Source organism: Marmota marmota, unplaced genomic scaffold (genome assembly GCF_001458135.2).
Source record: "Marmota marmota marmota unplaced genomic scaffold, marMar, whole genome shotgun sequence".
Lineage (NCBI taxonomy): Eukaryota > Metazoa > Chordata > Mammalia > Rodentia > Sciuridae > Marmota > Marmota marmota.
The window spans coordinates 10,302,979-10,328,593 of record NW_026000051.1 but is presented as its reverse complement, the minus strand read 5'-3'; the positions used below and the strand labels follow the sequence as shown (position 1 = coordinate 10,328,593).

General features: G+C 36.4%; 1 protein-coding gene across 1 annotated transcript; it reads right to left on the bottom strand.

The window, feature by feature from the left end:
• Positions 1-782: 782 nt before the first annotated feature.
• Psmd5 (proteasome 26S subunit, non-ATPase 5) lies at positions 783-23,813 on the bottom strand. Its single transcript, XM_015497677.2, has 10 exons — positions 23,596-23,813; positions 16,901-17,045; positions 15,625-15,738; positions 15,111-15,239; positions 12,737-12,846; positions 10,609-10,751; positions 6,948-7,139; positions 5,092-5,201; positions 4,393-4,533; positions 783-1,715 (listed from the first exon to the last, which is right to left on the bottom strand). Exons 1-10 carry the CDS (start codon positions 23,766-23,768, stop codon positions 1,458-1,460), a joined length of 1,515 nt encoding a protein of 504 aa, XP_015353163.1. The 5' UTR covers positions 23,769-23,813; the 3' UTR covers positions 783-1,457.
• Positions 23,814-25,615: the final 1,802 nt, after the last annotated feature.

Here is a 25,615-nt window from a genome sequence, read left to right as displayed (position 1 = left end):
TTAAAATAAAAAGGATTATGATATAGTTCAGTGGTAAAATGCCACAAGAAAAAAGAATTCTGGAGATGGATGGTGGTGATGATTGTAAAACATTTTGCAGATTTTTAATATCACTAAACTGTACACTTTAAAATGGCTGATAGTAAACTTTATTTAGCAGGTCATATACATATATTTATTATGCATATTTTACTACAATGAAAAAATGAGGAACAAATAAACAACATGAATGAGACAAAGCAAAAGTCACTTTAAAGACAATATTTCAGGCCAGGAAAGACCTGGCTAGAGTCTAATTAGTGATACTAACAGTAGAAATAGGCAGTTTGAAAACACAGAAAAAGAAAACTTATACCAGAGATGGTGAAGGAGATTATTAATCTGGAACCAGAGGATTCTAGTCACTGAGAATCATTTTGTTATAGAGCAAGGATGGTTTACCAACTTCACCATGATCTAGAATATAAACACATCTCTCCACTCCAAAGCTGTTACTCTTTTGTTTTACAAAAAACTCATGCCGAAACCTCTGGACAGGTGAACTGACATGCAGAGTGTTTTGTTTAGAAGACACTGTAAAACAGGTAGGTATAATTTCCATCACTGAAAAGAAAGATTGCCCTTTGTAATTTAATGAGATGGCATCCTAATTTACTCATATTCTTCCTGATCTGGTGGTTAAAAGTCAGTTTCCCTTTCTGATCAACTCAAGATTGACTTGATGAATATGAAAAATCAATAGCAAAAAGTCCCTTAACAATGATGACCCACCAACAACCAACTGCAGTTAAGAGAACTTTATTATTTAAATATCACTCTCCCTTCCCCATAACCAACACAGGACAAAATTCACTGATAAATAGCAAAAAGCATCAACAGAATACCACATATTTTTAGAGATCTACTTTGTCAGTTTTCAAAGGAATAACAAAAAAAGTCAAGAGATCTCATTAAAAGTATTTAGACAGATCATAATTTGAGGATTCCAAACTACTTATTTTTCAAAGAAATATCCCAGACTTTAAAAGAAGAATCAAAAGAAGAAAAATCATAAACAAAAATTAAAAAAAAAATTCTTAAAAAGGTGAAGAGAAGTCACAATTTGGTTTCATTTTATTTGAAGCAGATTATTAAATAAGACCATGACTACATCCATGGAAACTTTCTGAAAGAACAAAATTTTGTCTTACTGCAAAGATTAAAGCAGTTTCAGGAATCTGAAAAACACTCATTCTTTTATGACCACCTTTGCTTGCTCTTAATGTATTCCAAATTCCTGTTCCATATTGTACTTCAATGTAGAAACATAACGTTGGCAATAAAGTTCCATTAGATACTTCATGATAGTTCTGCTGGAGCAGGTTGGGGGACTCCCTCTTTTAGAAAATACAGATGGAGTCAAATGCCTTAGAAGTTCTAGTTGAAACATGGTCCTCTGTATTAGACTCTTGAAGAAATCAATCAGCTCCTTCTACAGCTGTTGTAGCCACAGGTTTCACATAGTATGGACCTTCACTCAGGTAAGTTCTCAGTCTCAAATAATTTGGGTTCCCAAAGATTTCTGCAATTGTCTTGGAATTGGCAAGTGCTTTCACCAGTTCATATTTGGCATCCTTGGAAGCTTTATCATGCTCCACAGACCGGTCCACCAGATATTCTACAAAACCCGGACTGTTAAACATAAGTTTCTGAGCCCAGGGTTGGTTTGCAATGGCCTGAAATAGAAGACAGAAAAAAATACCTTTCTCTTAGCCTTGAAAAATTAAGTTTGTTAATGGGATGGAGTAGTATTTAGGAAGAAGTGTGGTAGAATGAACCTTTAAAATGTTACCTTTCAGATTTGGAGATTAAAATGAAGCAAATTATGTTACACATACTTATGAATACTGCAAAACAAACACCACTATTATACTATATGACTACAATGCACTAATAAGAAAATTTCAAAAATTACCTTTTCCTCCAAAGTAAATTACCTCCTGATAAACAAATGTAAGAAACCAATTCTAAATACCTGAAAGCTTAGCATACAAAGATGTTCATCACAGTGTGAAAGTTACAATATAAATGTGTAATAATGGAGGCATGATTAAGTAATTTATGTAGAAATAAAAGAAAAGATGCTTTGGAATGATGCTTCATTTGGAGAATGATACATTGTGGATTTGTAATGAATCACTGACTTCTAATTTCCTCTTTTAAAATGTAAATACACACACAGAGGCACTTTTTTTTTTTTTTTGGTACTGGGGATTGAACCCAGGGATGCCGTATCACTGAGTTGTATCCTCAACCCCTTTTATTTTTTACTTTAGTTGCCTAGGCTGACCCTGAACTTGTGATTCCACTGCCTTAGCCTCCCAAGTAGCTGGGATTACAGGCATGCACCACTGTGCCCAGATCACTGATATAACATATTAAAGAGAAAAAGCAAACTGTAGAATGATATGACTAGTGTGATACCATTTACAAAATTTAAGAAAATATAAAACACTATAATGTATTTTGTTTATATAGGCAACATGTAGTAGAAATATGAAATGACATACGGGCCTAGAAATCCTGAATTTGTGATCGTGATTACATCCAGGGAAGAAGGGGAATGAGATTGGGCAGAGGTAGTAAGGTATGACTGTTCGAAATACTTCAACCAAAATACATACATATATACATACATACTAAAACTAGATTGAAATACAACAATGAAACAACTTCATTTGATTTGAAAAATCTGTACTTCTCAGTATTTTCCAAATTTTAAATAAACAACTTTTATGTTTATTAAAACTTCACCATTACATTTTGGTGAAGAACAAGTATTAAGCTTATAATTTCTTTCTTTCAAACTTATTCTACAGACCAGCAGCATTAGCACAACCTGGAGCTTACTAGAAATTCAGGCTCTTAAGCTCCATCTCAGAACTACCATGCATCTACATTTCAACAAGATCCCTAAAGTTAATATTTAAGAAATACTGACCTAGATAACAATAACTAAGGATGAAAAGTGGACTTAAATAGCTATCCCAAAGAGAAAATTTAAAAAATTATCTCTACAGTCATGGCAAACTAAGTAGAGGAGGATAAGGTAGAATAGCAAAATCAAAATAAACTGATAATGAGATACCAATGGAGAAGCCAAATGCCCTTCTCATACAGTGATTGTAAAGGTGAAGTGGTCTCTAAAAGCAGATGTTCTTGAAGATGATAGGAATATCTGTGTCTTTCAAGACTCAGATCACAAAACACATCCTCAGGAAGCCTTCCCTCTCCAATCCCATCCTAGTTTAGGCCTAGTATGCTGTGTGAATCCCATTATGATAGGATTACCAAAGACATGACTACATTTCTATGAGCCAAGGCACCATGGCAAGTGCTGGGATTACAAAGACAAATCAGATATGGTCCTTCTCTTCACAAACTGCTTAATGGGGGAAGAGACTAAGTATGCAGAGACAGGTAATAAGTACCTTTACAATTACAAGAAACTTTTTTTTTTTACTGCCTGGCTCCCTCAACAGACAAAAAGCTTCAAGAAACTTTTTTTTTTTTTTTTTTTAGATGTTGATGGATCTTTATTTTGTTTATTTATATGTGGTGCTGAGAATCGAACCCAGGGCCTCACACATGATAGAGCACTGAGCCACAACTTCAGTCCCAAGAAACTTTTAATCTATTTTATTCAGGGTTGTACCCCTCACACTTAGTAAAAGAAAAAGAGAAATATTTTCTGAATGAATGAATAAATGCAATGTATGAAAGCCAACATTAACGTTTTGTTTAAAATTTGCTTAAATTTTTAAAAATGTATTTTAAAATTTAACACTGAGTTAATCATCAGTTTGGGCAAACTGTGCTAAAAAGATAACCTGAACTAGGTCTTAAAGAATAAATAAGAGGATAACAAGCAAAGTTAGGGAAGAGTGTCGGATACAGAAAGCACAGCAAAATACAGAGATTTGAAATAAGAAGGACGGCATCCCTAGAGCATTAAGTGCCAAAAGAAGAATGTCAGAAAATAAGGCTCAGGAAGAAGCTGAGGGCTGGGTCAATTGAGTATGGTAGATAAGGAATCTGGAATTAATTCTGTGATCTCATAGCACCCTGTTCAAACTTCAAACAGAACCTAGCACATTTTTGTTTTGGGGGTGAAGGGGATTGAACCCCCCAGGGCCTCATACATGCCAGACAAGCACTCCACCATGGAGCCACATCTCTAGAAGCTAATACCTTTTACTGTTAATATCTTCCTATTTGGTCTCTGAAGCAGCAGAGAGCAGAACCTGTGCTCTACACTGTGCATCCACAGGGCAAGGCACAGGAAATGAATTCCAGGTAATCGTGGGTCAAATGAGCAGTCCCAGAAGGACAGATGGAGAAGAAAATACCTACCGTGAACACTTTTAAGGCAGCACAGTGTAGTTCAGGGAAGGGTTGATTACTGATACCACGAAAGAGGTCCAGTGAGTCACGGGATAAAGAGGAAAACCAAGATTCTGTCATCCTCAGGAGATCATCAGTCTGCTGCTCAGGCTACAGGACAGAAAAGGAAAATTTCTCAAGATTACTGTATCTGGAGAAAACCATGCATTTCAAAGCCAGAAAACCTGGGTTTAGATATTCATTAATTTGCTGTGTGTTCTTAGCTTAGTCTGAAGCATTCATCTTCAAATCCAGCCCAGATTCTTCCCAGTTTGTTTGTTTGTTTATTTATTTATTTTTAAGTTGTAGTTGGACACAATACCTTTATTTCACTTATTTATTTTTATACTGAGGGTCGAACCTAGGGTCTTGCACATGTAAGGCGAGGGCTCTCCTGCTGGGCCACAACCCCAGCCCCATCTTCCCAGTTTTTGATGGATAGGATTCACCAATATCTATGGCCTATTTACTTCTGATATTGTATGATTCCACTTTAACTAAAAATGTTACTAGTCATATTATGAAGGTTCTCTTCTTTTACTAGAAGTGAGACAGACGACATTTACTTGGTCAGTGTTTACATTAACTAATGTTATGTTGACTTACACAGATAGATTTACTCTCCCAAACATATGACACTGTCCTTCATTAATTTCCCAGTCCACTTACTGGTAAATATAGAAGAGATGAAACTGCTTCCAAACATCTGATTTTTAGCTCTGTGGAGGCATTTTTTGCTTGATGTCCCATCCTCATGAGCAGGCGTTCAAAGCGAGTTCCTTTGAAGGTAACAATGAGATTTCGAATTTTTTTTTTAAATATGGTAAAGTATACAAAACTTAAAATTTACCATTTTAACTATACATTTCATTGTCATTACAAGTACATTCATATTGTTGCAGAACTTTTCAACAACTCAGCTATAATTCTGTGCATATTAGCAATAATTCCCATTCCTCCCTACCCTCATCCCCTGATAACCACTATTCTTCTTTGTTTCTAAGAATTTGACTATTCTATGTACCTCATCTAAGCAGAATCTTACAGTATCTGCTTTCCATGCCTGGCCTATTTCATTAGCATAATGTCTTCCCACTTCCTTTGTGCTGTGACACATGTCACATACTTTTAATAAAGCTGAGTAAGATTCCACTGTAGACATATGAACATTTTGTTTGCCCATTTATCCATCAATGAACATTGGGTTGCTTCTACTAGTTTGGGCTATAACAATATTGCCATGAACATAGGTATACAAATCTGTTTAGGTCCTTGTTTTCAATACTTCTTAGAATATACTTAGAAGTAAAATTCTGGACCATATAGTACTTGGTTCATTTTTTTGTGGAACTTGCATATTATTTTCCACAGGGGTTGCAACATTTCACACTCCCATCAGTAAACAGGATTGTGCCTTCGCCATATCCTAACATCTGTTTCTTTATAATTTTGTAATTAAAAAAAAATTGATAGCATCCTAATGGATATGAAGTATACTTTCATACATTATGACCCCTACCAACCTAAATCACATAAAAATAGGCATCTAGTCAGAAACCAAATGACAAATCTAAAGCACACAATTATATGCAATGTAGCACATATAAGGCAAAGTGTATAGGATTGGAATCAAAGGACCTGGATTTGAGTAGCAGCTGCCCCAGTCTGTATGATCTTAGAAAATTTTCTTAACTTCTCTGAGTTTCAGCTACCTTATCTGTAAAATGAGAATGACAATGGTATGTTCTTTGCAGGACTGTAAAAGGATTATATGTCATAGGTACATGCACTTAGACAAGTACATGCAGCAGGGATATTAGCTGCAATACATACGGCATATTAATGTTCAATATATACTTCAAAAGAGTTTTCATAACAGTGCTGCATTTTTAATTTTTTGTGAAGAATTTGTTGTGCTGTTAAGATAATCACGAATGTGTCATAAAAGTATTTTCCTTAACATAAAAGCTTATAAGTATTTGTTTCCTTTCTGACATTACAAATAAAATTCATTAAATATTCACAACAATCCTGATAAGTCAATTGTTATGCCTTTTTTATAAATAAGGCCCAGAGAAGTGAGGTAAGTGAAATTCAAAAAGCTAATGTTAATGGATGGGGTTGTGGCTTCGTAGTAGAGTACCTGACTAATACGTGTGAGGCACTGGGTTCAATCCTCAGTGCCATATTAAAAAAAATAAATACATAAATAAAATAAAATTATTAAAAAAAAAAAGCTGTTAGTGTGGTCTTTGTATCATGAATACTATTCAAAGAAGACATACAGGAAAGAGTATTTGGTCCTAATTGGTTGGTAGAACACTGAACATTGAGAAGTAAGAAATAAAAGAGTTTTAGACTTTAAATTATGAGACTGAGAGATGAGTCCATAGTCATGGTGAAGACTACTACCAACAAAAGTAGTTTCTACAATGCAATTAACCCACCAGCAAAAGAACTTGAGTTATTGCACCATTATGAAAAATAAAACACAACTAAAGAAAGTCAAGACAAGTTATACCAACCTGTTTTCTGTAAAACCTGTTTGCCTTCAACATTGGATCCCAAGATTCCAATTGTGTCCACAGCTACGCCAATCATGGTGGGGTCCTGACTTTCTATCATTTCAAACACCTTTTCCACAAAGACAGGATAACGCTCACAGATCTGTTGAGGACTATCCATGACAGCCAGGTTTCCAAAAAATTTCACAAATCCTAAAGATATTTAGAAAAATACATCTTAATAAAAGAGTTAAACAGTACAAATTGTGGGCTCTATGTTTTCAAAGGAACAGTAATAAACTACAGGCCAGAAAGAGAAAGACTATAGAGTTGCCTGGAAACCTGAGACCATTCAGATATCCAAATGACTGGTGATATGTGGTCCTGAGAGAATAGAAACCTCAGGGTACCAATGGTACAGAGGAAGAAGAACAAGGACAAATGGATACAATTTGGAGTAAGGCAAGGTTAGAGTCATTATTGGGAAGACACTTTTAAACATACATGCTCAATAAAATAAGGTAGGTTACATAAGGAAGCAGTAAATCCCCAACTTCTGGGGAGTGCTAAGGATTAATTAATCAAGCCCTAAAACAGAATGGCTAGAGCAGATCCTGTATCATACAGATTCCAACTCACAGATGTGATCAATCTGTGATATATACTGTAAATGTTAGTATTATTATTTTTATTTACATTTCTTTTAATTGAGCTTCTAAATAAAATAACCTTCATGCTTTAAAAAGCACTAATATTTCAAGAAAAGCAGTCAACAGTCCATGCATGGCTCTCAGAGCAATGGATTCTACCTACTAAGGGACTGTGGGTATCATTTTTAAAATTAACTTTTTGAATTAACAAATTGCATTATGTATTAAGTGAACATATTTTGAATTACACATACATTACAGAATGACTAAATTGAACAAATTAACATCTTATCTCATACCCTTTTTATGGTGAAAAATTTAAAATATATTCTTAATGATTTTAAAGAACATGATACATTGTTATCAACTAGTCTATATTTCTCCTAACTGAAATTGGTATTTTTTTTTAAACATCAAATTGTACACTTTATTTATTTTTATGTGGTACTGAAAGTTGAACCCAGTGCCTTGCATGTGCCAGGCAAGCACTCTACTACTCAGCCACAACCCCAGTTCTGAAATCTGTATCTTTTGAAATTTGTTATCCAACCCTGCCTCACCAACCCCTGTAATCACAATTCTATTCTCTACTTCTGTAAATTTGACTCCTTTAGTTCGTGTACTGTTGAGATCATGTGGTATTATCTTTTTATGCCTTGCTTTTTCCACTTAACATAATGTTCTCTATCCATGTTGCTGAAACTAACAGGATTCTTTCTTTTTAAGGTTAAAGAGTAGTCTATTGTGGATGTGATCCACATTTTCTTTCCTTTATTTTGTTCTGTGATGTGGGGATCAAAACCAGGGTCTCCTGCATGCTAAGCAAGTGCTCTTATCACAGAGCTATATTTATAACCTCATATTTTCTTTATCTGTTATCTACTGGCAGTCACTTAGGTTGATCCCATATCTTGACTATTGTGAATGCTGCAAAGAACAAGGGAATGTAGGTATCTCTTCCACATATTGACTTTACATCCTTTGGATATATACCCAGTAGGATTGCCAGTTCATCTTCTAGTTCTCATTTTAGTGTTCTGAGGACACATACTGTTTTCCATTATGGTCATATACTAATTGGCATTCCCACCAACAGTGTGCAAGGGTTTCCTCTGCTCCCTGTCTTTGTCAACACTTGCTACCTTTCATCTTTTTTAATATAAGCCACTCTTAAATAGGTGTGAGATGATTTCTCACTGTGGTTCTATTTTGCATTTCCCTGATAATAAGTAATGTTGAACATTTTTTCATATACCTGACAGGCATTTTAAAAAAATTATTATATTTATATATATATACATATTTTTATAGTTGTTTATGGACCATTTCCTTGCTACTAAATCATTTGCATTCCTTATATATTTTGGATACTCACCCCTTACCAGATACATGGCTTACAAACATCTCTCCCATTCCATAGGCTGCCTTTTCATTCTGTTGTTTCCTTGGCTATGCAAAAATCTTTTGGTTTGATACAATCCCATTTGTCTCTTTTAGCTTTTGTTGCTTGTACTTTTAAGGGGTCATGTTCAAAAAATCTTGGTCTAGAACAGTGTCATAGAGTTTTCTCCTATTTTTGTTTTGGGAGTTCCAGTTTCAAGTCTTAAATATACAAATCTAATTTCATTCTCTGCTTATATACATCTGGTGCCTTGACACCATTTATTGAGAAGGCTGTCCTTTCCTCATTGAATGTTCTTGGCATGTTTGTTGAAACTCAAATGGCCACAAATGCATGGTTTATTTCTGGATTCTATCTCACTTGTCTATGTGCCTGTTTCATGGCAGTACCATATTGTTTAGATTCTTATAGCTTTGTAGTATATTTTGAAGTCAGGGAAGCATTGCTTTAAACTACTTTGGCTACATTGTGTTTCTATATGAATTTTAGGATTTTATCCCCCTACATCTGTGAAAAACACCATTGGAATCTGGATAGAAATTATATTCAATCTGTAAATCGCTCTGGGTAATAGTATAGAAATTGAAACAATATCATTCTTTCTGATCCATATATCTGGGATATCACTCCATTTGTGTCTTTAATTTTCTTCACTAGTTATTTTACAGTTTTCAGAGTGCAGATCTTTCATCTTCTTAATGAAATTCATTCCTAATTTTATTTTTATGAACACTATCATAATGGAATTATTCTATTTTCTAGTACTGGAGATTGAATCTAGAGCTTGAAGCATGCTAGGAAGTTTTCTGCAAATAAGCTACATCTCTATCCCATGAGGATATTTTCTTTTTCATATAGTTGCTAGAGTATGGAAATGCTACTGATTTTGTATGTTACTATTGTATTCTGCAACTTTGCTAAATTCATTCAGGCTTTTTTGGCAGAGTCTGTATTCTATATATAAGAACATGTGGGGCTGGGGATAGGGCTCAAGTAGTAGCACACTCACCTAGCATGCGTGAGGCACTGGGTTTGATCCTTAGCACCACATAAAAATAAAATAAAGATATTGTGTCCATCTAAAGCTAGAAAATAAATATTAAAAAAAAAAAAAAGAATGTGTGTTCTACATATAGCAGCAAATCAATGTCTTCTTTTCAGATTTGGATACCTTTTATTTTTTTCTTTTACATAATTGCTCTAGTTAGGATTTCAGGTACTATATTAAGCAGAAGTAGTACCAACCCTTGTCTTGTTCCTGATCAAAGAGAAAAATTTTTAACTTTTCACTGCTGTGTAGGTTACTCCTTCTACACCTTTTAATAAGAGATTTATGAAAGAATGTTGAATGTGTCAAAATGTCTTTTCTGTTTATACAAGCATAATCATATGAGTTTGCATCCTTCATGTGTTAATTTGTTGTACAACATTTATTGATTTGCATATTGAATCATCCTTGCATCTCTGGGATAAATCCTACTTGTGAATAATGATGCTGCTAAATTTGGTGGCCATGAGTATCCTCTAAAAGAAACTGGCTCAAAGCAAAATAATTCCTGGCCTCTTCTAGCCAATATAACTCAGAAGCAAAACATGCACTGTCACTTCCACAGGCACCACTATTTCTTACCTGGCAAATAGAAGCTAGAGAAAGGGTCAGAATCTGCCCCAACAATTATGTTAGAAATCTGGTCAATTACTCCTTCTTGAGCAAGGTATTGTCGTCCATGATGGGTATATGCTAGAGATGTCACCATCTCTATACAAGTGGCTCTATAAAGAAAGAACAAAAACAAGGAGTTTGTGCACATGAATAGGCTGCTTTTAAAACTGTTTTCATACAGGTTATCTTAATCTTTTCACCAAATCTGAAAGGTTAATACCCTTGACTCTTCTTAGATAAGGACACAACACTTACAAGGTGAAAATGACATATTTGGAATATCACTTGTTGTTACAAGATAGAATTTATACTTAAATCTTGACTTTTTGACTTGAGGCCCACTATTGTTTCCACTAAAACATAGTTGTTTCCTAAGAGATTTTTAGCTTTTATTTTGAAATGTCAAATGCACAGAAAAGTAAAGTGATTAGTACATTAAACTACCATGCATTCATAACCCTGATTTAATAACTATCAAGATTTTGCTTTACTTACTTCATCTTTCTTTCCCATTTTTTGCTGAACTATTTTAAAGATAATCCTAGTTACCGTGCCATTTACCCCTACACACTTCAGTATGCATCTGTAAAAACATGAATATTTCCTTACATAATTATACTGTAATTACCATATATTAACAACTTAACAATTCTATGGTATCATCTAATTTTCAACGATGAAAAAATTACTCCTAATAACTAAAACAGTATTTTTAATAGTTGATGCTGAAGTATGTTACTGACTATCATTTGCAGGTTTTTTTCCCTATGTTCTTGTTAGGATAATACACAAGTGCTTTTAAATTTAACTAATGACTGATTTATACATATAGGTTTAATAATTCAGTTACACTTAAAGCACATAGGACATCAGAATATGGATTTTAGGACTGAGGGTGTAGTTCAGTGGTCGAGAGCTTGACTAGTATGTGAGAAGTCCTGGTTTCAAACACTAGCACCACAAGCAAACAAAAAAAGTCATTTGGTTAGAAGAGAATAAAAACTTACACACATAAAGATGACAACTGTACTAATATGGTAACAGCAAAATACTTGCTCAACAGTGAGGATAATAGCAAACTGGAATATCAATAAGGAGACGTTTGGCAGATAATAAAGGGAACTTAAGAGAGTAAGAATAGGGATCTAGAAAAGATTGGAATTAACATTCATTTGTTTCTATGGTCAGTTCATTTACTCCTCACTACTTCTTTAGAGTTGTTATTGTTCCATCAGAAAGATGAAGAAACTGAGGTGTAGAAAGGCTACAATCATTTGTCCAAGGTCAAACAGCTGATAAGTAGAAGAGAGGTATGCAAGGTCAAGTCCATCTCCTTTTCAAAAGCCCATATTTTATAAGTCAGTGCTGTTATTTTAACAAGGCCAATGAATGTATCTGATAAAATGTTAAGTAATCCGAAATGGCAGTTACCACGTGACTACAACTATTTAAGAGCATACCTGCCCAGGAACAGGGGACACAATCACTTGAAAAAACTGAATTGTCTTGCAGGGCTTTGCTAAGTTCCAATATGTTAATGTTATTATAATGTAAATTGAGTGATTTCACATAATTTTTTTTTTTTTTTTGGTACTAGGGATTGAACCCAGAGGTTTTTAACCACTGAGCCACATCCCTAGCCCTCCCCTCCTTTTAAAAAAATATCTTTGTTTTTTTAATATGGTGCAGAGGATCAAACCCAGTGCCTCACGCATGTGAGGCAAATGGTCAACCACTGAGCCACTTGCCAGCCCCCTCCTCTCCTTTTTCTGGTACTGGAAATGAACCCAGGGGCACTCAACCACTGAGCCATATCCCCAGCCCTTTTTTGTATTTTATTTAGAGACAGGGTCTCACTGAATTGCATAGCGCTTCTCCCTGAGTTACTGAGACTGGTCTTGAACTCGTGATGCTCCTGCCTCAGCCTCCCGAGACACTGGGATTATAGGCATGCACCACCACGTATAGCTTACAGAAGTCTTGAGGTTGCAGACTAGACACAAGCTCTAATAGAACAGATCATGACAGGTCCCAAGGCTGGTTCATGGCCCTCTAAAAGAGGACTTTTCTGTTTAAGATCTGTCAGTGAACACACCTGACTAGCACATCCTCACCAGTCAGCTCTCTCAGAAGCTGGGTTACCAATCCACTTGTGGTACAGTAGTTTAAAGATTCTGATGACACAGAAGAAATCTCCACAATTAGCTGGAAAAAAAGAAAAAAGAAAATGGAAAAACGTCAAAACAGCCACAAGCCTATTAGGTCTCATTTTAAATTAAATGCAGAACTGGGTACTTTATATGATTTGAGTTTTTAAAACTCCATTAATTTGTCTCTAGGAAAACTTCACTGAACACATAAGAAATCACTATGGCACCAAAATATTCCATTATATCTGTGTGTATCCGCACCCCCTTATCATCAATCTTGGCATAAAAGCCTAAATTAGCAAAAATAAGCAGATTATTTAAAATATTCATTCATGAGCTAGGAATGTAGCTTAATGGTAGAGCACTTGCATGGCAGTATGAAGAACTGAGTTTGATCCCCAGCACCTCAAAGGAAAAAATAGTTCATCAATTCAGTTACTTCTTCATTTAGTGTGCCCTGAGAGCTTACTGAGAGAAAAAGGACACTGAAGACTTTGAGAAGTGACAGAAACAGATATAAATTTTTAAAAGATCTTTTTTTTTTTCTGGTGCTGGTGGGGTGTACCAGAAAATGAACCCAGGGGCACTCAGCCACTGACCTGCATTCCCAGCCCTATTTTGTATTTTATATAGAGAAAGGATTTCACTAAGCTGCTTAGCTCCTTGCTGTTGCTGAGGCTGGCTCTGAACTCGAAATCCTCATGTCTCAGCTTCCTGAGCTGCTGGGATTACAGGCATGCACCACGGCACGGGCTAAAAGATTATTCTTATATACACTTCAAAACATCTTGCTATACATGATAAGTACATACAACTACATGTCAATTAAAAAATAGCATTCTGGCTGCATGTAAGATAGATGAGGGATGAATGACAATAACAGATGAGGTAAGCTGCAGTGGTAAATTATCATAGGGTAGGGTGTGGGGATATACCAATGAAGAGAAATACACAAGTTTAGGTAAAACCAACACATAAGACCTTATAAGAATGAACTCAAGGTCTAATACACAACTCTGTAAACTTTGGGAGGGCCAGTTTGTTACTGCTGTATTTTACTAAGGCCATGGGGTAGATCAGGATTCAATTGGAGCATGAGTATGAGGGGCCTGGAATATGTCCACTGGGGCAATAGTTAGTGAGTAGTTGGATGTGAAGATCTTACTTCAAAAGAAAGGCCTGGGATGGAAATTTACATTTGAGTCATCATCACATAGGTGGGAACTGAAATCACAAGATAAATCAAACTAAGCTGTAGTCCCAGCATTTAGGAAGCTGAGGTGGGATGATCCCTAGAAACCAGGAGTTTGAGGCTAACCTGGGCAATGAAGCGAGGCTGTTATAAAAAAAAAACAACAACAAAAAAAACACCAACAACAACCTAGAAATGAGTACAGGGTACAATAAAATCTGGGGTTGAGACTTTGCCTTCATGAATGCAAACAATTAAAGGTTCTTGGAGAATAAAGAACTGGGAGATTAAGAAGAAATAGAGATGCAAAAGGAAAACCAGAGTAGTATGGTATCAGGGCATGTAAAGTAAGAAAGTTTTGTTTTTTTTTTTTTTGTTTGTTTTGTTTTTTGTTTTTTTTAAAAGAGAGAGAGAGAGAGAGAGAGAGAAACTTTAGTATTTATTTATTTTTTTTTTTAGTTCTCGGCGGACACAACATCTTTGTTTGTATGTGGTGCTGAGGATCGAACCCAGGCCGCACGCATGCCAGGCGAGCGCGCTACCGCTTGAGCCACATCCCCAGCCCCAGTAAGAAAGTTTTGTAAAGAAGGAATTAAGACTGTACAGGGTTCCATTTTGAGTATGCAGCCTATTAAGTGTGTCTTTAGGTCAATTACTCCTTTGTTGGGCCTGGTGGTGCAGGCTTGTAATCCCAGTGATTTGAGTGGCTAACACAAGAGGACTGCGAGTTCAAAACCAGCCTCAGCAATTTAGCAAGGCACTAAGCAACTCAGTGAGACCCTGTCTCTAAATATAATACAAAAAGGGCTGGAGCTATGGCTCAGTGGTTAAGTGCCCCTGGATTCAATCCCCGGTACCGCCCTCCCAAAAGTACTCCTTTACTAGTGAGATAATATTTCAGACCAGTTTCAATGCTATCTCCTCTAATAGAGTAATTATACTACACCATTTTTTGTATGACTCTCCCACACACCAGATGGGAATTAATCCCTATATTCCTAGCACCTTGGAATAGGGCCTAACACAGATTATATATCCACTAAACACACATTAAATGAACCATCTTGCCTTCCATTTCAAGTTTACTATATTTTGCTTTGTAAATGTCCCATAGTTTTTAGTCTTACCTCATACACCCTGTATCGAACAATATCATTTGTTTTCATTACATTTTTCAAATCATCCAGCAGATTGCTTTCAAATAAAGCCTCAAGTCCAGCTTGAGTTAGTGATATTCTTGACAGGGATTTGATAGCCTTACAAGGAAAGAAAATATCTCTTAAGTCACAAAAATACAAAATATTTACATCTACTTCTTGAGACTGATGTGAAAATCAGTGCACAAAATGTACTTGCCCAATGAGCAGTCATTACATTTTAGCTATTGTTATTTGTAAATAACTGGAAAAGATCAAGTAACCCAATGTAAACCCAATAATGTAAATATATGTATCACAGAAAAGAAGTTCACTACTATGTATTTGATAACCATTTATTTATCTGATACCAGCTACATGAGGCTATAAATTCAGTTCCATTAATCATCAATTTTAACCCTTCACCTCTCAATTCATAAGGCTTTTTTCGACTTTAAGTCACTAATGTCTCTACATGTTAGTTGATGTGTTCTAGTAAACTCACCGCTTTAGCTACAGATAGATTCTCTCCACCAATGCAATACACAATTTGTTTTAGTAGATCAGCATTATTTAGAATCTCAGTAACAGCATCAGAATTTTCAACAATTCTTCCAATCTGAGAGAAAAAAAAAAAAAATACTCTTTCAAGGTATAGTAATGTGAATAAATGACAGTCTAATTTCCTTAGTGTGCAATTATTTTAGAAGTTACAGCTATAGGACAGGTCCCTAAAAATTCATAATGACCCAAATTCATTAAAATGGTGTAGTAACATATTTAGCACCTTTTTTTAAAAAAATATTTTTTAGTTGTCAATAGACCTTTATTTTATTTATTTATATGTGGTGCTGAGAATCAAACCCAGTGCCTCACACATGCTAGGCAAGTGCTCTACCACTGGAGCCACCATCCCAGCCCCCACCATCTTTAGCACCTTTAAATGAAAAGGAAAAAAACGAACAAGACACCATGGGTACAGAACATTGATAAGTTAGTGAATGTAAACAACTCATATCAATTTTTAGTTGCACTGACTTTGGACAAATTAAATAACTTTTGAGCCTAATATCTTACTTGTAAAGTGGAAATAATGACACTTAATTCCAGGGTAGTTTTGAAGATTAAATGAGACTAAATAGGCAAAGTACCTACTGTGGTGTCTGGCACATACATGGTCAATGAATAAATTGATACCATCTCCCTTTTTTATTGAATAACACCTTAGAGAAGAAAAGGAAGAGCAGTAGAGTATTAACTAGACAACTGCTTAGTTCCTAACATTTCAACAACATAATCTTTAGCAGAAGCTCTTTATTCACATAGTAGGATTTTCTGGTTACCAAGATGGTAAGAGTTACTGTCTTAATTTTTTGGCTTACTGACCTTTAGGATAGCACTTATTTCATGTCACTACAATGTTAGGCAGAGTAGCTATTTAAACACCCAAGAATCTTTTTCTCTAGACTAGAAGCCTCTTATAAAAAAACAAAACAAACAAACAAAAACCCATGATAGATTTATGTTGATAACTCCAACAGCACATGGCACAATGCCTGGCATGTCAAAGGAATTCAGTCATTATTTGGTGAGTGAATGATTAAGATAGTACTAAGAGAATTTTTTTTACTTCAGTTTCTATTTCCCAGGTTATAATTCATTAGGCACAACAGAATAGACTAGACATACCCTAGGAATACAGAGAGATTAAAACTCAGCATACAACCTGCCCCAGAGAAGTTGGTTAATGTTGGTTCTTCTTATATAGTAAAGTTTCATACCTGGGACAGAGTGAGAATTTTAACAGAATCATCAGGGTGATTAAGTCCCCTTTGTAGGTCAACCTTGAGGTTCCTAGCCACGTGAACTGGTTCCACAGCTTGAAGCAATCTCTCCAGAATGGATACACACAAAGTAGTCTGTTCCCTAAAGGAGACACCATAGATCTCATTAGTTCATGTCCTGCCAGATTGGAAGCAACAGGCTAATAATAGTGAAGCTTGGCTCACTAATTTGTGCCATAAATATGTTTTTTTTTTTTTTTTTTTTTTAAACAGCAACTTCTATTTGCTTATTGAACATTTAGTAAGTACCTGTTATCTGCTTTGCATGTTTTGGGGCTACAACAAGGATTACGATATATTATTTAGTCTAAAGAAGTTCAGTCTAATGGAATATACAGAAAAATAAAAGGCAACTACAATCCAGGTAGATAAATGACATAACCTAGGACTAGAAGCTATGGGAGCTTTAAGAACACAAAGTATAGGGAAGGCTTCCCAGTTGGGTGACACCTGAACTAAGTTAAAAAAAAAAAAAGTAGGAATGATCTAGAAGAAAGGTACTCTAAGAAGAAGGAGTAGATGGAACTGCGGTTTTGGCTCAGCGGTAGAGCGCTTGCCTAGCACATGTGAGATGCTGGGTTTGATCCTCAGCACCACATAAAATAAATAAATAAATCAAGGTATTGTGTCCATCTACGACTAAAACTATTAAAAAAAAAAAAGAAGAAGAGGGAGTAGAAGCACACGAGAAAGAGAGGAAGAAAACACCTTGTTATACTTTCAAGGAACCACATGGGGCTTGGTATGACTAGGGTCAAAATAGGGAACAGATGTGGAGAAGGCAAAAGAGTGACATGAATAGCAAGAAATGAAACTGGAGAGATGCACAGAAGCCAGATTCTCAGAGATCCAGACTTTTTCCAGAAAAGCAATGGTAAGTCATGAGATGGCTTTGACAGAGAAGTAACAATGAGATCTAACTTACAGAAATCACCCTGGGCCTGGGTGGCTCAGTTGTACAGCATGTACTTTAGCATGTACAAGGTCCTGGGTTCAATCACCAGCAGAAGAGATTAGAAATGAAAAACAAACAAACAAAAAAACCCAAAATCCTTCATCCGCATTAAAGAAAGAATTTTCAACATGAAGGCAGTTCATGTGGGAGGTGATAAAGAAGTGGATCAGGGAAATAGCAGTGGAGATAGAAGAGGGGGGAAAGATACAAAAGGAAAAGATCCTGTTTCAAGATCAATTTTCTGTCTTTTAATAAACAATACAAATAATGGGCTAACATATTGCTAATAGGAGACTACAATTAAACTAGTATAACTTTTCTAGATGACAATTAAGGAATTACAAATCAAAAGTCTTAAAAATACATACACTTCCTTTAACTTAGGGATTCTACCTTGCATAACTGGGTCTAAAGGAGTACTTAAGAATGTTTTCATAGCTAAGAAAATTAAAAATATGCTTAGACAAAAACCTACATATTAATTCTCAAAGCAGTAGAAACAACCCAAACGTTGATGAATGGACAAATACAATGTGGTATAGCCATACAATATTCCATTTACCAATAAAATGGGAGGAAGTACTCATAATGCTATAATATCAACAAACCTTCAAGTATTATATGCTAAAACAGACACAAAAGGCTTTTTTTTTTTTTTTTTTTGGCGTGAGCCACATCTCCAGCCCTTTTTGTATTTTATTCTAAATAAAATACCCTATCTCTAAGATAGGGTATCACTGAGTTGCTTAGTGCCTTGTTTTGTTGAGCCTGGCTTTGAACTTGAGATCCTCCTCCCTCAGCCTCTGAGCCATTGGGAGTGCATGTGCCACTACACCTGGTAAAAGGCTTCTTTTGATGATGATTCTATTTACATGAAATGTTCAGAATAGACAAAACAATAGAAACAGAAAATAGGTTCCTGGTTGCCTGAAGGACAAGAATACAGGAGAAATGGGGAGTGACTACTTCTAGATTTGGGCTTCTTCTCCTTTAAAAAAATTGCTGACAAATTGGGAGGCTGAGATAGGAGGATCACTTAAGCCCAGAAAGAGTTCAAGGTCAGCCTAGGCAATATAGCAAGAATCCATCTCATTAAAAAAAAAGTTGCGATTACATATAAGATAAAATTCAACAATTCACCATTTTAACAATTTCTAACATACAGTTCTGTGGCAGTAAGTATAATTACACATTGTTTTTGCAACTATCACCATCATCCATCTCCAGATTATTTTTTTTATCTTCCAACCTGAAACACTGTACTCACTGAATATTTTCCATCCTTTCTTCTCCCAGTCCTTTGAAACTACAGTCTTACTTTCTGTGTCTCTAAATTTATGTATTCTAGAGATTTCACATAAATGGAATCACACAAGATTGGTCCTTTTGTGTCTGCTTATTTCACTTAGTAGAAAGCCTTCAAAGTTCTTCTGTCAGAAATTCCTTCCTTTTGAAGGCTGCACATAAATACCCCTTTGTATTTATCTGCCACATTTTGTTTGGCCTTTCATCCTTTTTTTTACTTTAGCAATCTAGCAGATGTACAGTAAAATCTCACTGTGGTTTCAACTTGTATTTCCCTAATGACTAATAATGACATGACTCTTCATTTGCATATTTGCCATCCATACTTCTTCCTAATTTTGCCCAATTTTTGAGTATTTCATCTATTGCTATTGAATTTTTAATGCTTTATATATATCCTGAGTGTCATTCACCAGATATAGTCTTTGCAAAGACCTTTTATTTCCTCCATTGACTTGTCTTTTCATTCTCTTTAACTGTGACCTTTGAAGAGCAAAATGTTTAATTCTGATGAATTCCAATTTATTCTTTTCTCTACCTGCAGTAGTAGGGATTAAAAGGGCCTCAAGCATGTTGGTGAGTGCAGTACCTTTTTAAATTTTTGAGACATGGTCTAAATTGCCCAGATTGGCCTTGAATTTGCAATCCTCCCGCTTCAGCTTCTTGAGTATCTGGGATTACAGGTGTGTGCCACTGTGCCTGGCTCGATTTGTTCTTCTGGTATCTTCTTGAAGAAATCCATTAAACTCAAGGTCACAAAAAGTTTTTTCATATTCTTTCTTGTAGAACTTTTACAGTTTCAGGTTTTATTTTTAGGCCTATCATCTACTCTCCTACACTGCAGATGGGAATATAAAACGGTATAACCACTTTGGAAAACAGTTTGGCAGTTTCTTAAAAAGTTAAATATATATCTTCTACACACTATCCAACCATTCCATTCCTGGCAAAGATTTGTACATGAATGTTCACAGCAGTGTTATTTATAATATCCCCAAACCAAAAACAACTCAATGTTCATCAACAAGGGATGGAAATCTCAATTTGGGTATACTCATATTATGGACTACTACTTCCCAGTAAAAAGGAATAAATTACTCATTCATGCCACATGTATAAATCTCAAAATAATTACACTGTGCAAAAAGATATCAAACAAGACTACATACTAGGGCCGGGGCTGTGGCTCAGTGGTGGAACGCTCGCCTAGCATGTGTGAGGCACTGGGTTCAATCTTCGGCACCACATAAAAATAAAATATATTGTGTTCACCTAAAAAACTAAAAAATAAATATTACAAAAAAAAAAAAAAGACTACATACTACACGACTCCTGTAAATAAAACACCTTTCCTTCCACATTACCAAAATTCCAGCAAACTCATCCATAATGATGGAAAGTAGATCAGTGGTTGCCTGCCTGAGGTGGGGAGAGATTACCAAGGGGAGTAAAGAAACTTCTGGGAGTGAAAGATATCTTCACTATCTTGATTGTGGTGATGGTTTTAAGTTTTATATCAAAACTTGTCAAATTGTACATTTTATTATATGCAGGCTCATTGTATGTAAATTATTCCTCAATAAAGCTGTTTTTTAAAAACCAGTGTTAAGTTAAACTGCATAGCGTGTCAATTTCAGGTCACATGGGGCCCTCTGGTACCCAAAACCAAAGAGTTAATAACTTATAATCAGTCTTGTTTGACTTCCATTTTATAAAGCAGTGATCTTAGGACTTAATTTCACTCACAAAAATACCTGTCAAGATTCTAGGTTTAGTGGGGAAGGGAGGGGAGGATGGGAATGGGAAAGAGTAGAATGAATTGGACATAAATTTCCTATGTTTATATTTGAATATATAACCAGTATAACTCCACATCATGTGCAAACACAAAAATGGGAAGTTATACTCCATGTGCATGTCAAAATACATTCTGTCATGTGTAACTAAAAAGAATAAAAAAATTAAAAACCAAAAAGATTCAAGGTTTACATCTACAAGATCACACAACCTGAATCAATATACAGCAACAGGATAATAGCAATGTATTTGGAGACTGCCAATAATTATCCAGAAAAGAATTATTTCCATAAACTGCAATTGGTATCTATTGTGTAACCAGTTCTGAACTGTTCTTAAAATTTCCATTAAAATTATTTCCTAAAATACTAGTCTATCATTCAAGGACTGTCTTCCCCATGGACATTATTCCTTAAACTCTCTGTCTTTTCAGTTTCGGCTGCTTCTCTATTGCCAACTTGTGGCATAATCTTTGAAAATCTCTTCATCTATAATATGAAGAAGTTAGCCTAGGGGCCCTCTCTAAACTCTATTAACCTCACTTTGTATCAGGTTTACATACAGTATTGTATGTTGAGCCACAGATGAACAAAATATGACCTCTGCCTTAAAAAATACAAACTAGAAACACATACATGGAGAAACATAACAAAGCAATTATATCAAGTGTCATTAACAGAAATGAAGTTGCCCTTTAGGATATCTTGAGTAACTGAGATTTTCTGGTAGGATGGCATTTTCGCTGGGCCTTAAGCAGCTGACAGAATCTGTAGAGAGGAGACAGTGTTTCAGTCAGAAGGATTTGATGAATTAAGTTAGAAAACTGCAAGTCATGCTCTAGGAACATTAATGCCACATGGTAGATGGAACAGATGAAATATAGGTGAAATGAAAGAAAAAGATAAGACTGGAAAAGTAGGATGGAAATATATTATCCAGATGATAGAATGGCATTTTCGCTGGGCCTTAAGCAGCTGACAGAATCTGTAGAGAGGAGACAGTGTTTCAGTCAGAAGGATTGGATGAATTAAGTTAGAAAAGTGCAAGTCATGCTCTAGGAACATTAATGCCACACAGTAGGTGGAACAGATGAAATGTAAGTGGAATGAAAAAAAAAGATAAGACTGGAAAAGTAGGATGGAAATATACTGTGAAAAGATCCAAATATAAGACTAAGAAATCATGATTTCAAACTGTAGGCAAGGGAAACCATGGAAAACATATGAGCTGACCTGAGAAGTTCCCTGTGCCTACAGGTTGGGAAGGAATAGTTAGAAAAGAAAACAGGAGGTAATGAGGATCAAGACTAATAGACCTATTGTATCTACAACAGACCTAGCAAGAGGGAGAGAATGAGCTTCGAAGAGAGAAAAAGGAGATATTTCATAGGTAGAGCTGAATAATGGAAACTAATGGATTTAATAAAGGGAGAAATCTTAAGTCAAAGCCAAGAAAGCCCTCTGAAATCATCCAAAGTGATCCAGCAGTTCATTAACTTTTCAAGTAGAAAGATCACTTTTAAATCCTGTATCACATCTTAAAACTCCTTTAAATGATAAAATTATCTGTTTTTAATTGCAATTGGCATCTATTAAATGTGTACTAAATCAAAAGTAAAAGTTGCAGTTCTAATATTTTAACTTCTACTTCCATATTAGAAGTTTCTATTGTATCTCTGCTATTGACATTCCCATGTTATACAAGGTAAGCAAGTGTGTGGTAGGGTCTAAATTATTTTTTAAAATTACAAACAATGAGATCATAACTTTTGCTATTTTTTTCTCATTGGACTTATTATGAGAGGTCTTTCTATGTCCACACCTACAGTCCATCTTCTCTGACTTCCATGTTGCAAAGCAAGAATCTTAGCACTTAATTTCACAAATAATATTTTAAATAATTGCATAGTGTTACATGGCAATACCATATAATTAATTTATATTCCATTTTAATGAATATTTGGGTTGTTTCTGGGTTTTCTGCTATTACACACTACCTGTTATGAATATTCCCTGGACATATAACACATTTTATGCAAACATACCTGAAATCCTATAACACAAATGACTCAAAATGTGTGTGAAATTAAAATGTTGGTTACCAGATCAGGATCCTTTTTTTCAAAATATATATATATTTTTTAGTTGCAATTAGACATAACTATTTTATTTATTTATTTTTAAAATGTGGTGCTGAGGCTCGAACCCAATGTCTCACTCATGCTAAGCAAGCGCTCTACCACTGAGTCACAAACCCAGCCCTGGACAGGATCCTTTTTTAAGAGAGGACAAGAATTCGTACACATGGTTGTGGAGTTTTTATAGGTGGAGGACCTTGTTTTTTTCCTTCAATTCCTACTTCATGGATAAGGGAACGAGGCCAGACGACTGGAGAAAACACACCCAGGGGCTGGACTTGAGTCCCATCTCTCGCCTTCAAGCCCAAGATCCTTTCCTTTCTCCAATTTCGGCTAATTTCTGCTTCCCCAACATGGAAAGTCACTCTCCTCGCCTCCACCCACCCATCTCCATACTTGGGGGTGCTCACTCCAGGTCAAGCACCGGGATTCTCTCACCGATGGTTCTCGTTAAGCAGGGAGAAAAGCGGGCCCAGGCGCAGCTCCGCCGCTTGCTCTCGAAGCTCGTTAAGCGGCACAGCCTGTATCACCGATTGCAGCGCACGCAGCTCCTCCAGGGGCGCTTCCAACCGAGCCACCTCCCTCAGCAGCGCCAGCGCCTGCGCCGCCATCTTGCCGGCTCCTGCCCGCCGGGCCAGCAGGTTCCCGAGGCGCTTCTCCAAGCCTCGCGAGATGGGTTGGACGCAGGCTCCTTTTCGGTCTGCCAAGTCTCGCGAGACTCCTGGAACGTCTCAGGTTGCCAGTGATCTAGCGCCTCGGTCTGACGTCACGAGGAACTGTGCTCAGTTACTCCTCCCGCTTTTCCCAGCAGCTTGGTGAACTGGCGGAGTGGAAGCCTCGTAGGATGCCCAGCTAGCGGAGCCGAGAGGATGAGGGCCTGTCGGCAGTCAGACGGCCTGGAAATGGCCTCCCCGCCTCCAGACCAGACCTTTGGCACTGGAAAGAGCCGTCTTTGTGGAGGCCTCTCGGCTTTGGGCCTTGGGGGAACTTACATCCTGGGCCACACGCCTGTCCAGAAGAGGCAGAGGGTTCTGCCTCGGAAGGCAAGATGAAAATTCTCGAGAAGCTGGACGAAGGCGTGAGTAATACGATCGTGGGGCGCCTTTTTGGTGTCGACGAGTCAACAGTACTCGTGATGGAGAAAAACACGAGGGCTGTTTGGGCCGGCATGGAGAGTGTTTTGCCTGACTGCTCAAAGATTCCCGTGAGGTAGACCCCAAGAAGATGGAGACCTCGGTAGCCTTTTGAGTGGAGGGGCAGAGCACAGAAGGCGGCCTCTTGACTGCAACGGCCTCTGCACCCAGGCCAAACGCATCTGTATTGCATGTGGTGGGAACCAGTGGTCAGGGCGGTTCAGATGTTTCCTGCGAGCCAGGAATGGTTTGAGAAGTTTATAAATAAATACTGTGAAATATAAAGTTGATGAGGAAGGAAGAACCGTTAAATCCTGAGTTGGCACCCAAACAGTGCAAGCAATTGGAGCGACTCATCAGAGAGAGAAGCAGTGTGCCTCAGCAGGTCCTGAATACCAAGGAGATGAGCCTAGTTTGGAAACGCATGCTTTCCCATACTTTTAAGGAAAAAGACAAAAATCTGGAAAGCTTAGAGGAAACTTAAGGACAGCATTTCCTTCATTTTGTGTGTCAATGTCTCCCGTGACAAAATGATGAATACATTGCTGCTTCACAAAGACCTTAATCCCACTTTTCTTTTGGAAAAAGATTTTTTACAATACCTTCTTTTTGGATTGGTTTTTATAATTAGATTATCCATGAAACTAAGGTGCGTTTAACAGAAAAAAAAAAAAAAAGCACAAAAAACTTGAATTCAGAGTGTTGCCAGTTGTGGAAAAAAGTCCTGGTTACCCTGACTCATTATTTGCTCATTATTTGATGTTATTGGGTTTCTTTCCTTGGAAGACACTAGCTTTCTCCAGCCCTTGAACCATGGTATAACTGAGGTATTACATCAACCATATGTTTGAACACCTTGCTGACTGCATTGACAAAAAGCTTACTTTAAAAGAAACATGACAACAATGCCACATTTCTGAAGTAGTGGTAAAAGAAGTGATGAATGATATAAAACCAGCCGTCTTTAATAAGGCTTAGTGGAAAGATTGGAAGGATGTTCTTTGAATGCGTATGCATGTTTCCCCAGAGTTAATGAAGAAGTTGAAAAAAAATCCGTCTGCATCAATATAAAGGAAAGTGAAAATAATGAATTACTAAAGTTCCAATCTTTGGGAATAATTTAGAGTCTATATCCATAGATGATGAAGACCAGTCCCCAACTAGAGGTAAAGATGAATCTAAAGAAATTGCTGTCTTAAACGATGCCTCAGATTTCATTGATTCTGCAGTTGATACAGATCCTTTCTTGGATTGAAGTTTGACATTTAAAAAAGATTTCAGAGCTGGTTGCGGTTGCGCATGTCTGTAATCCCAGCAGCTGGGGA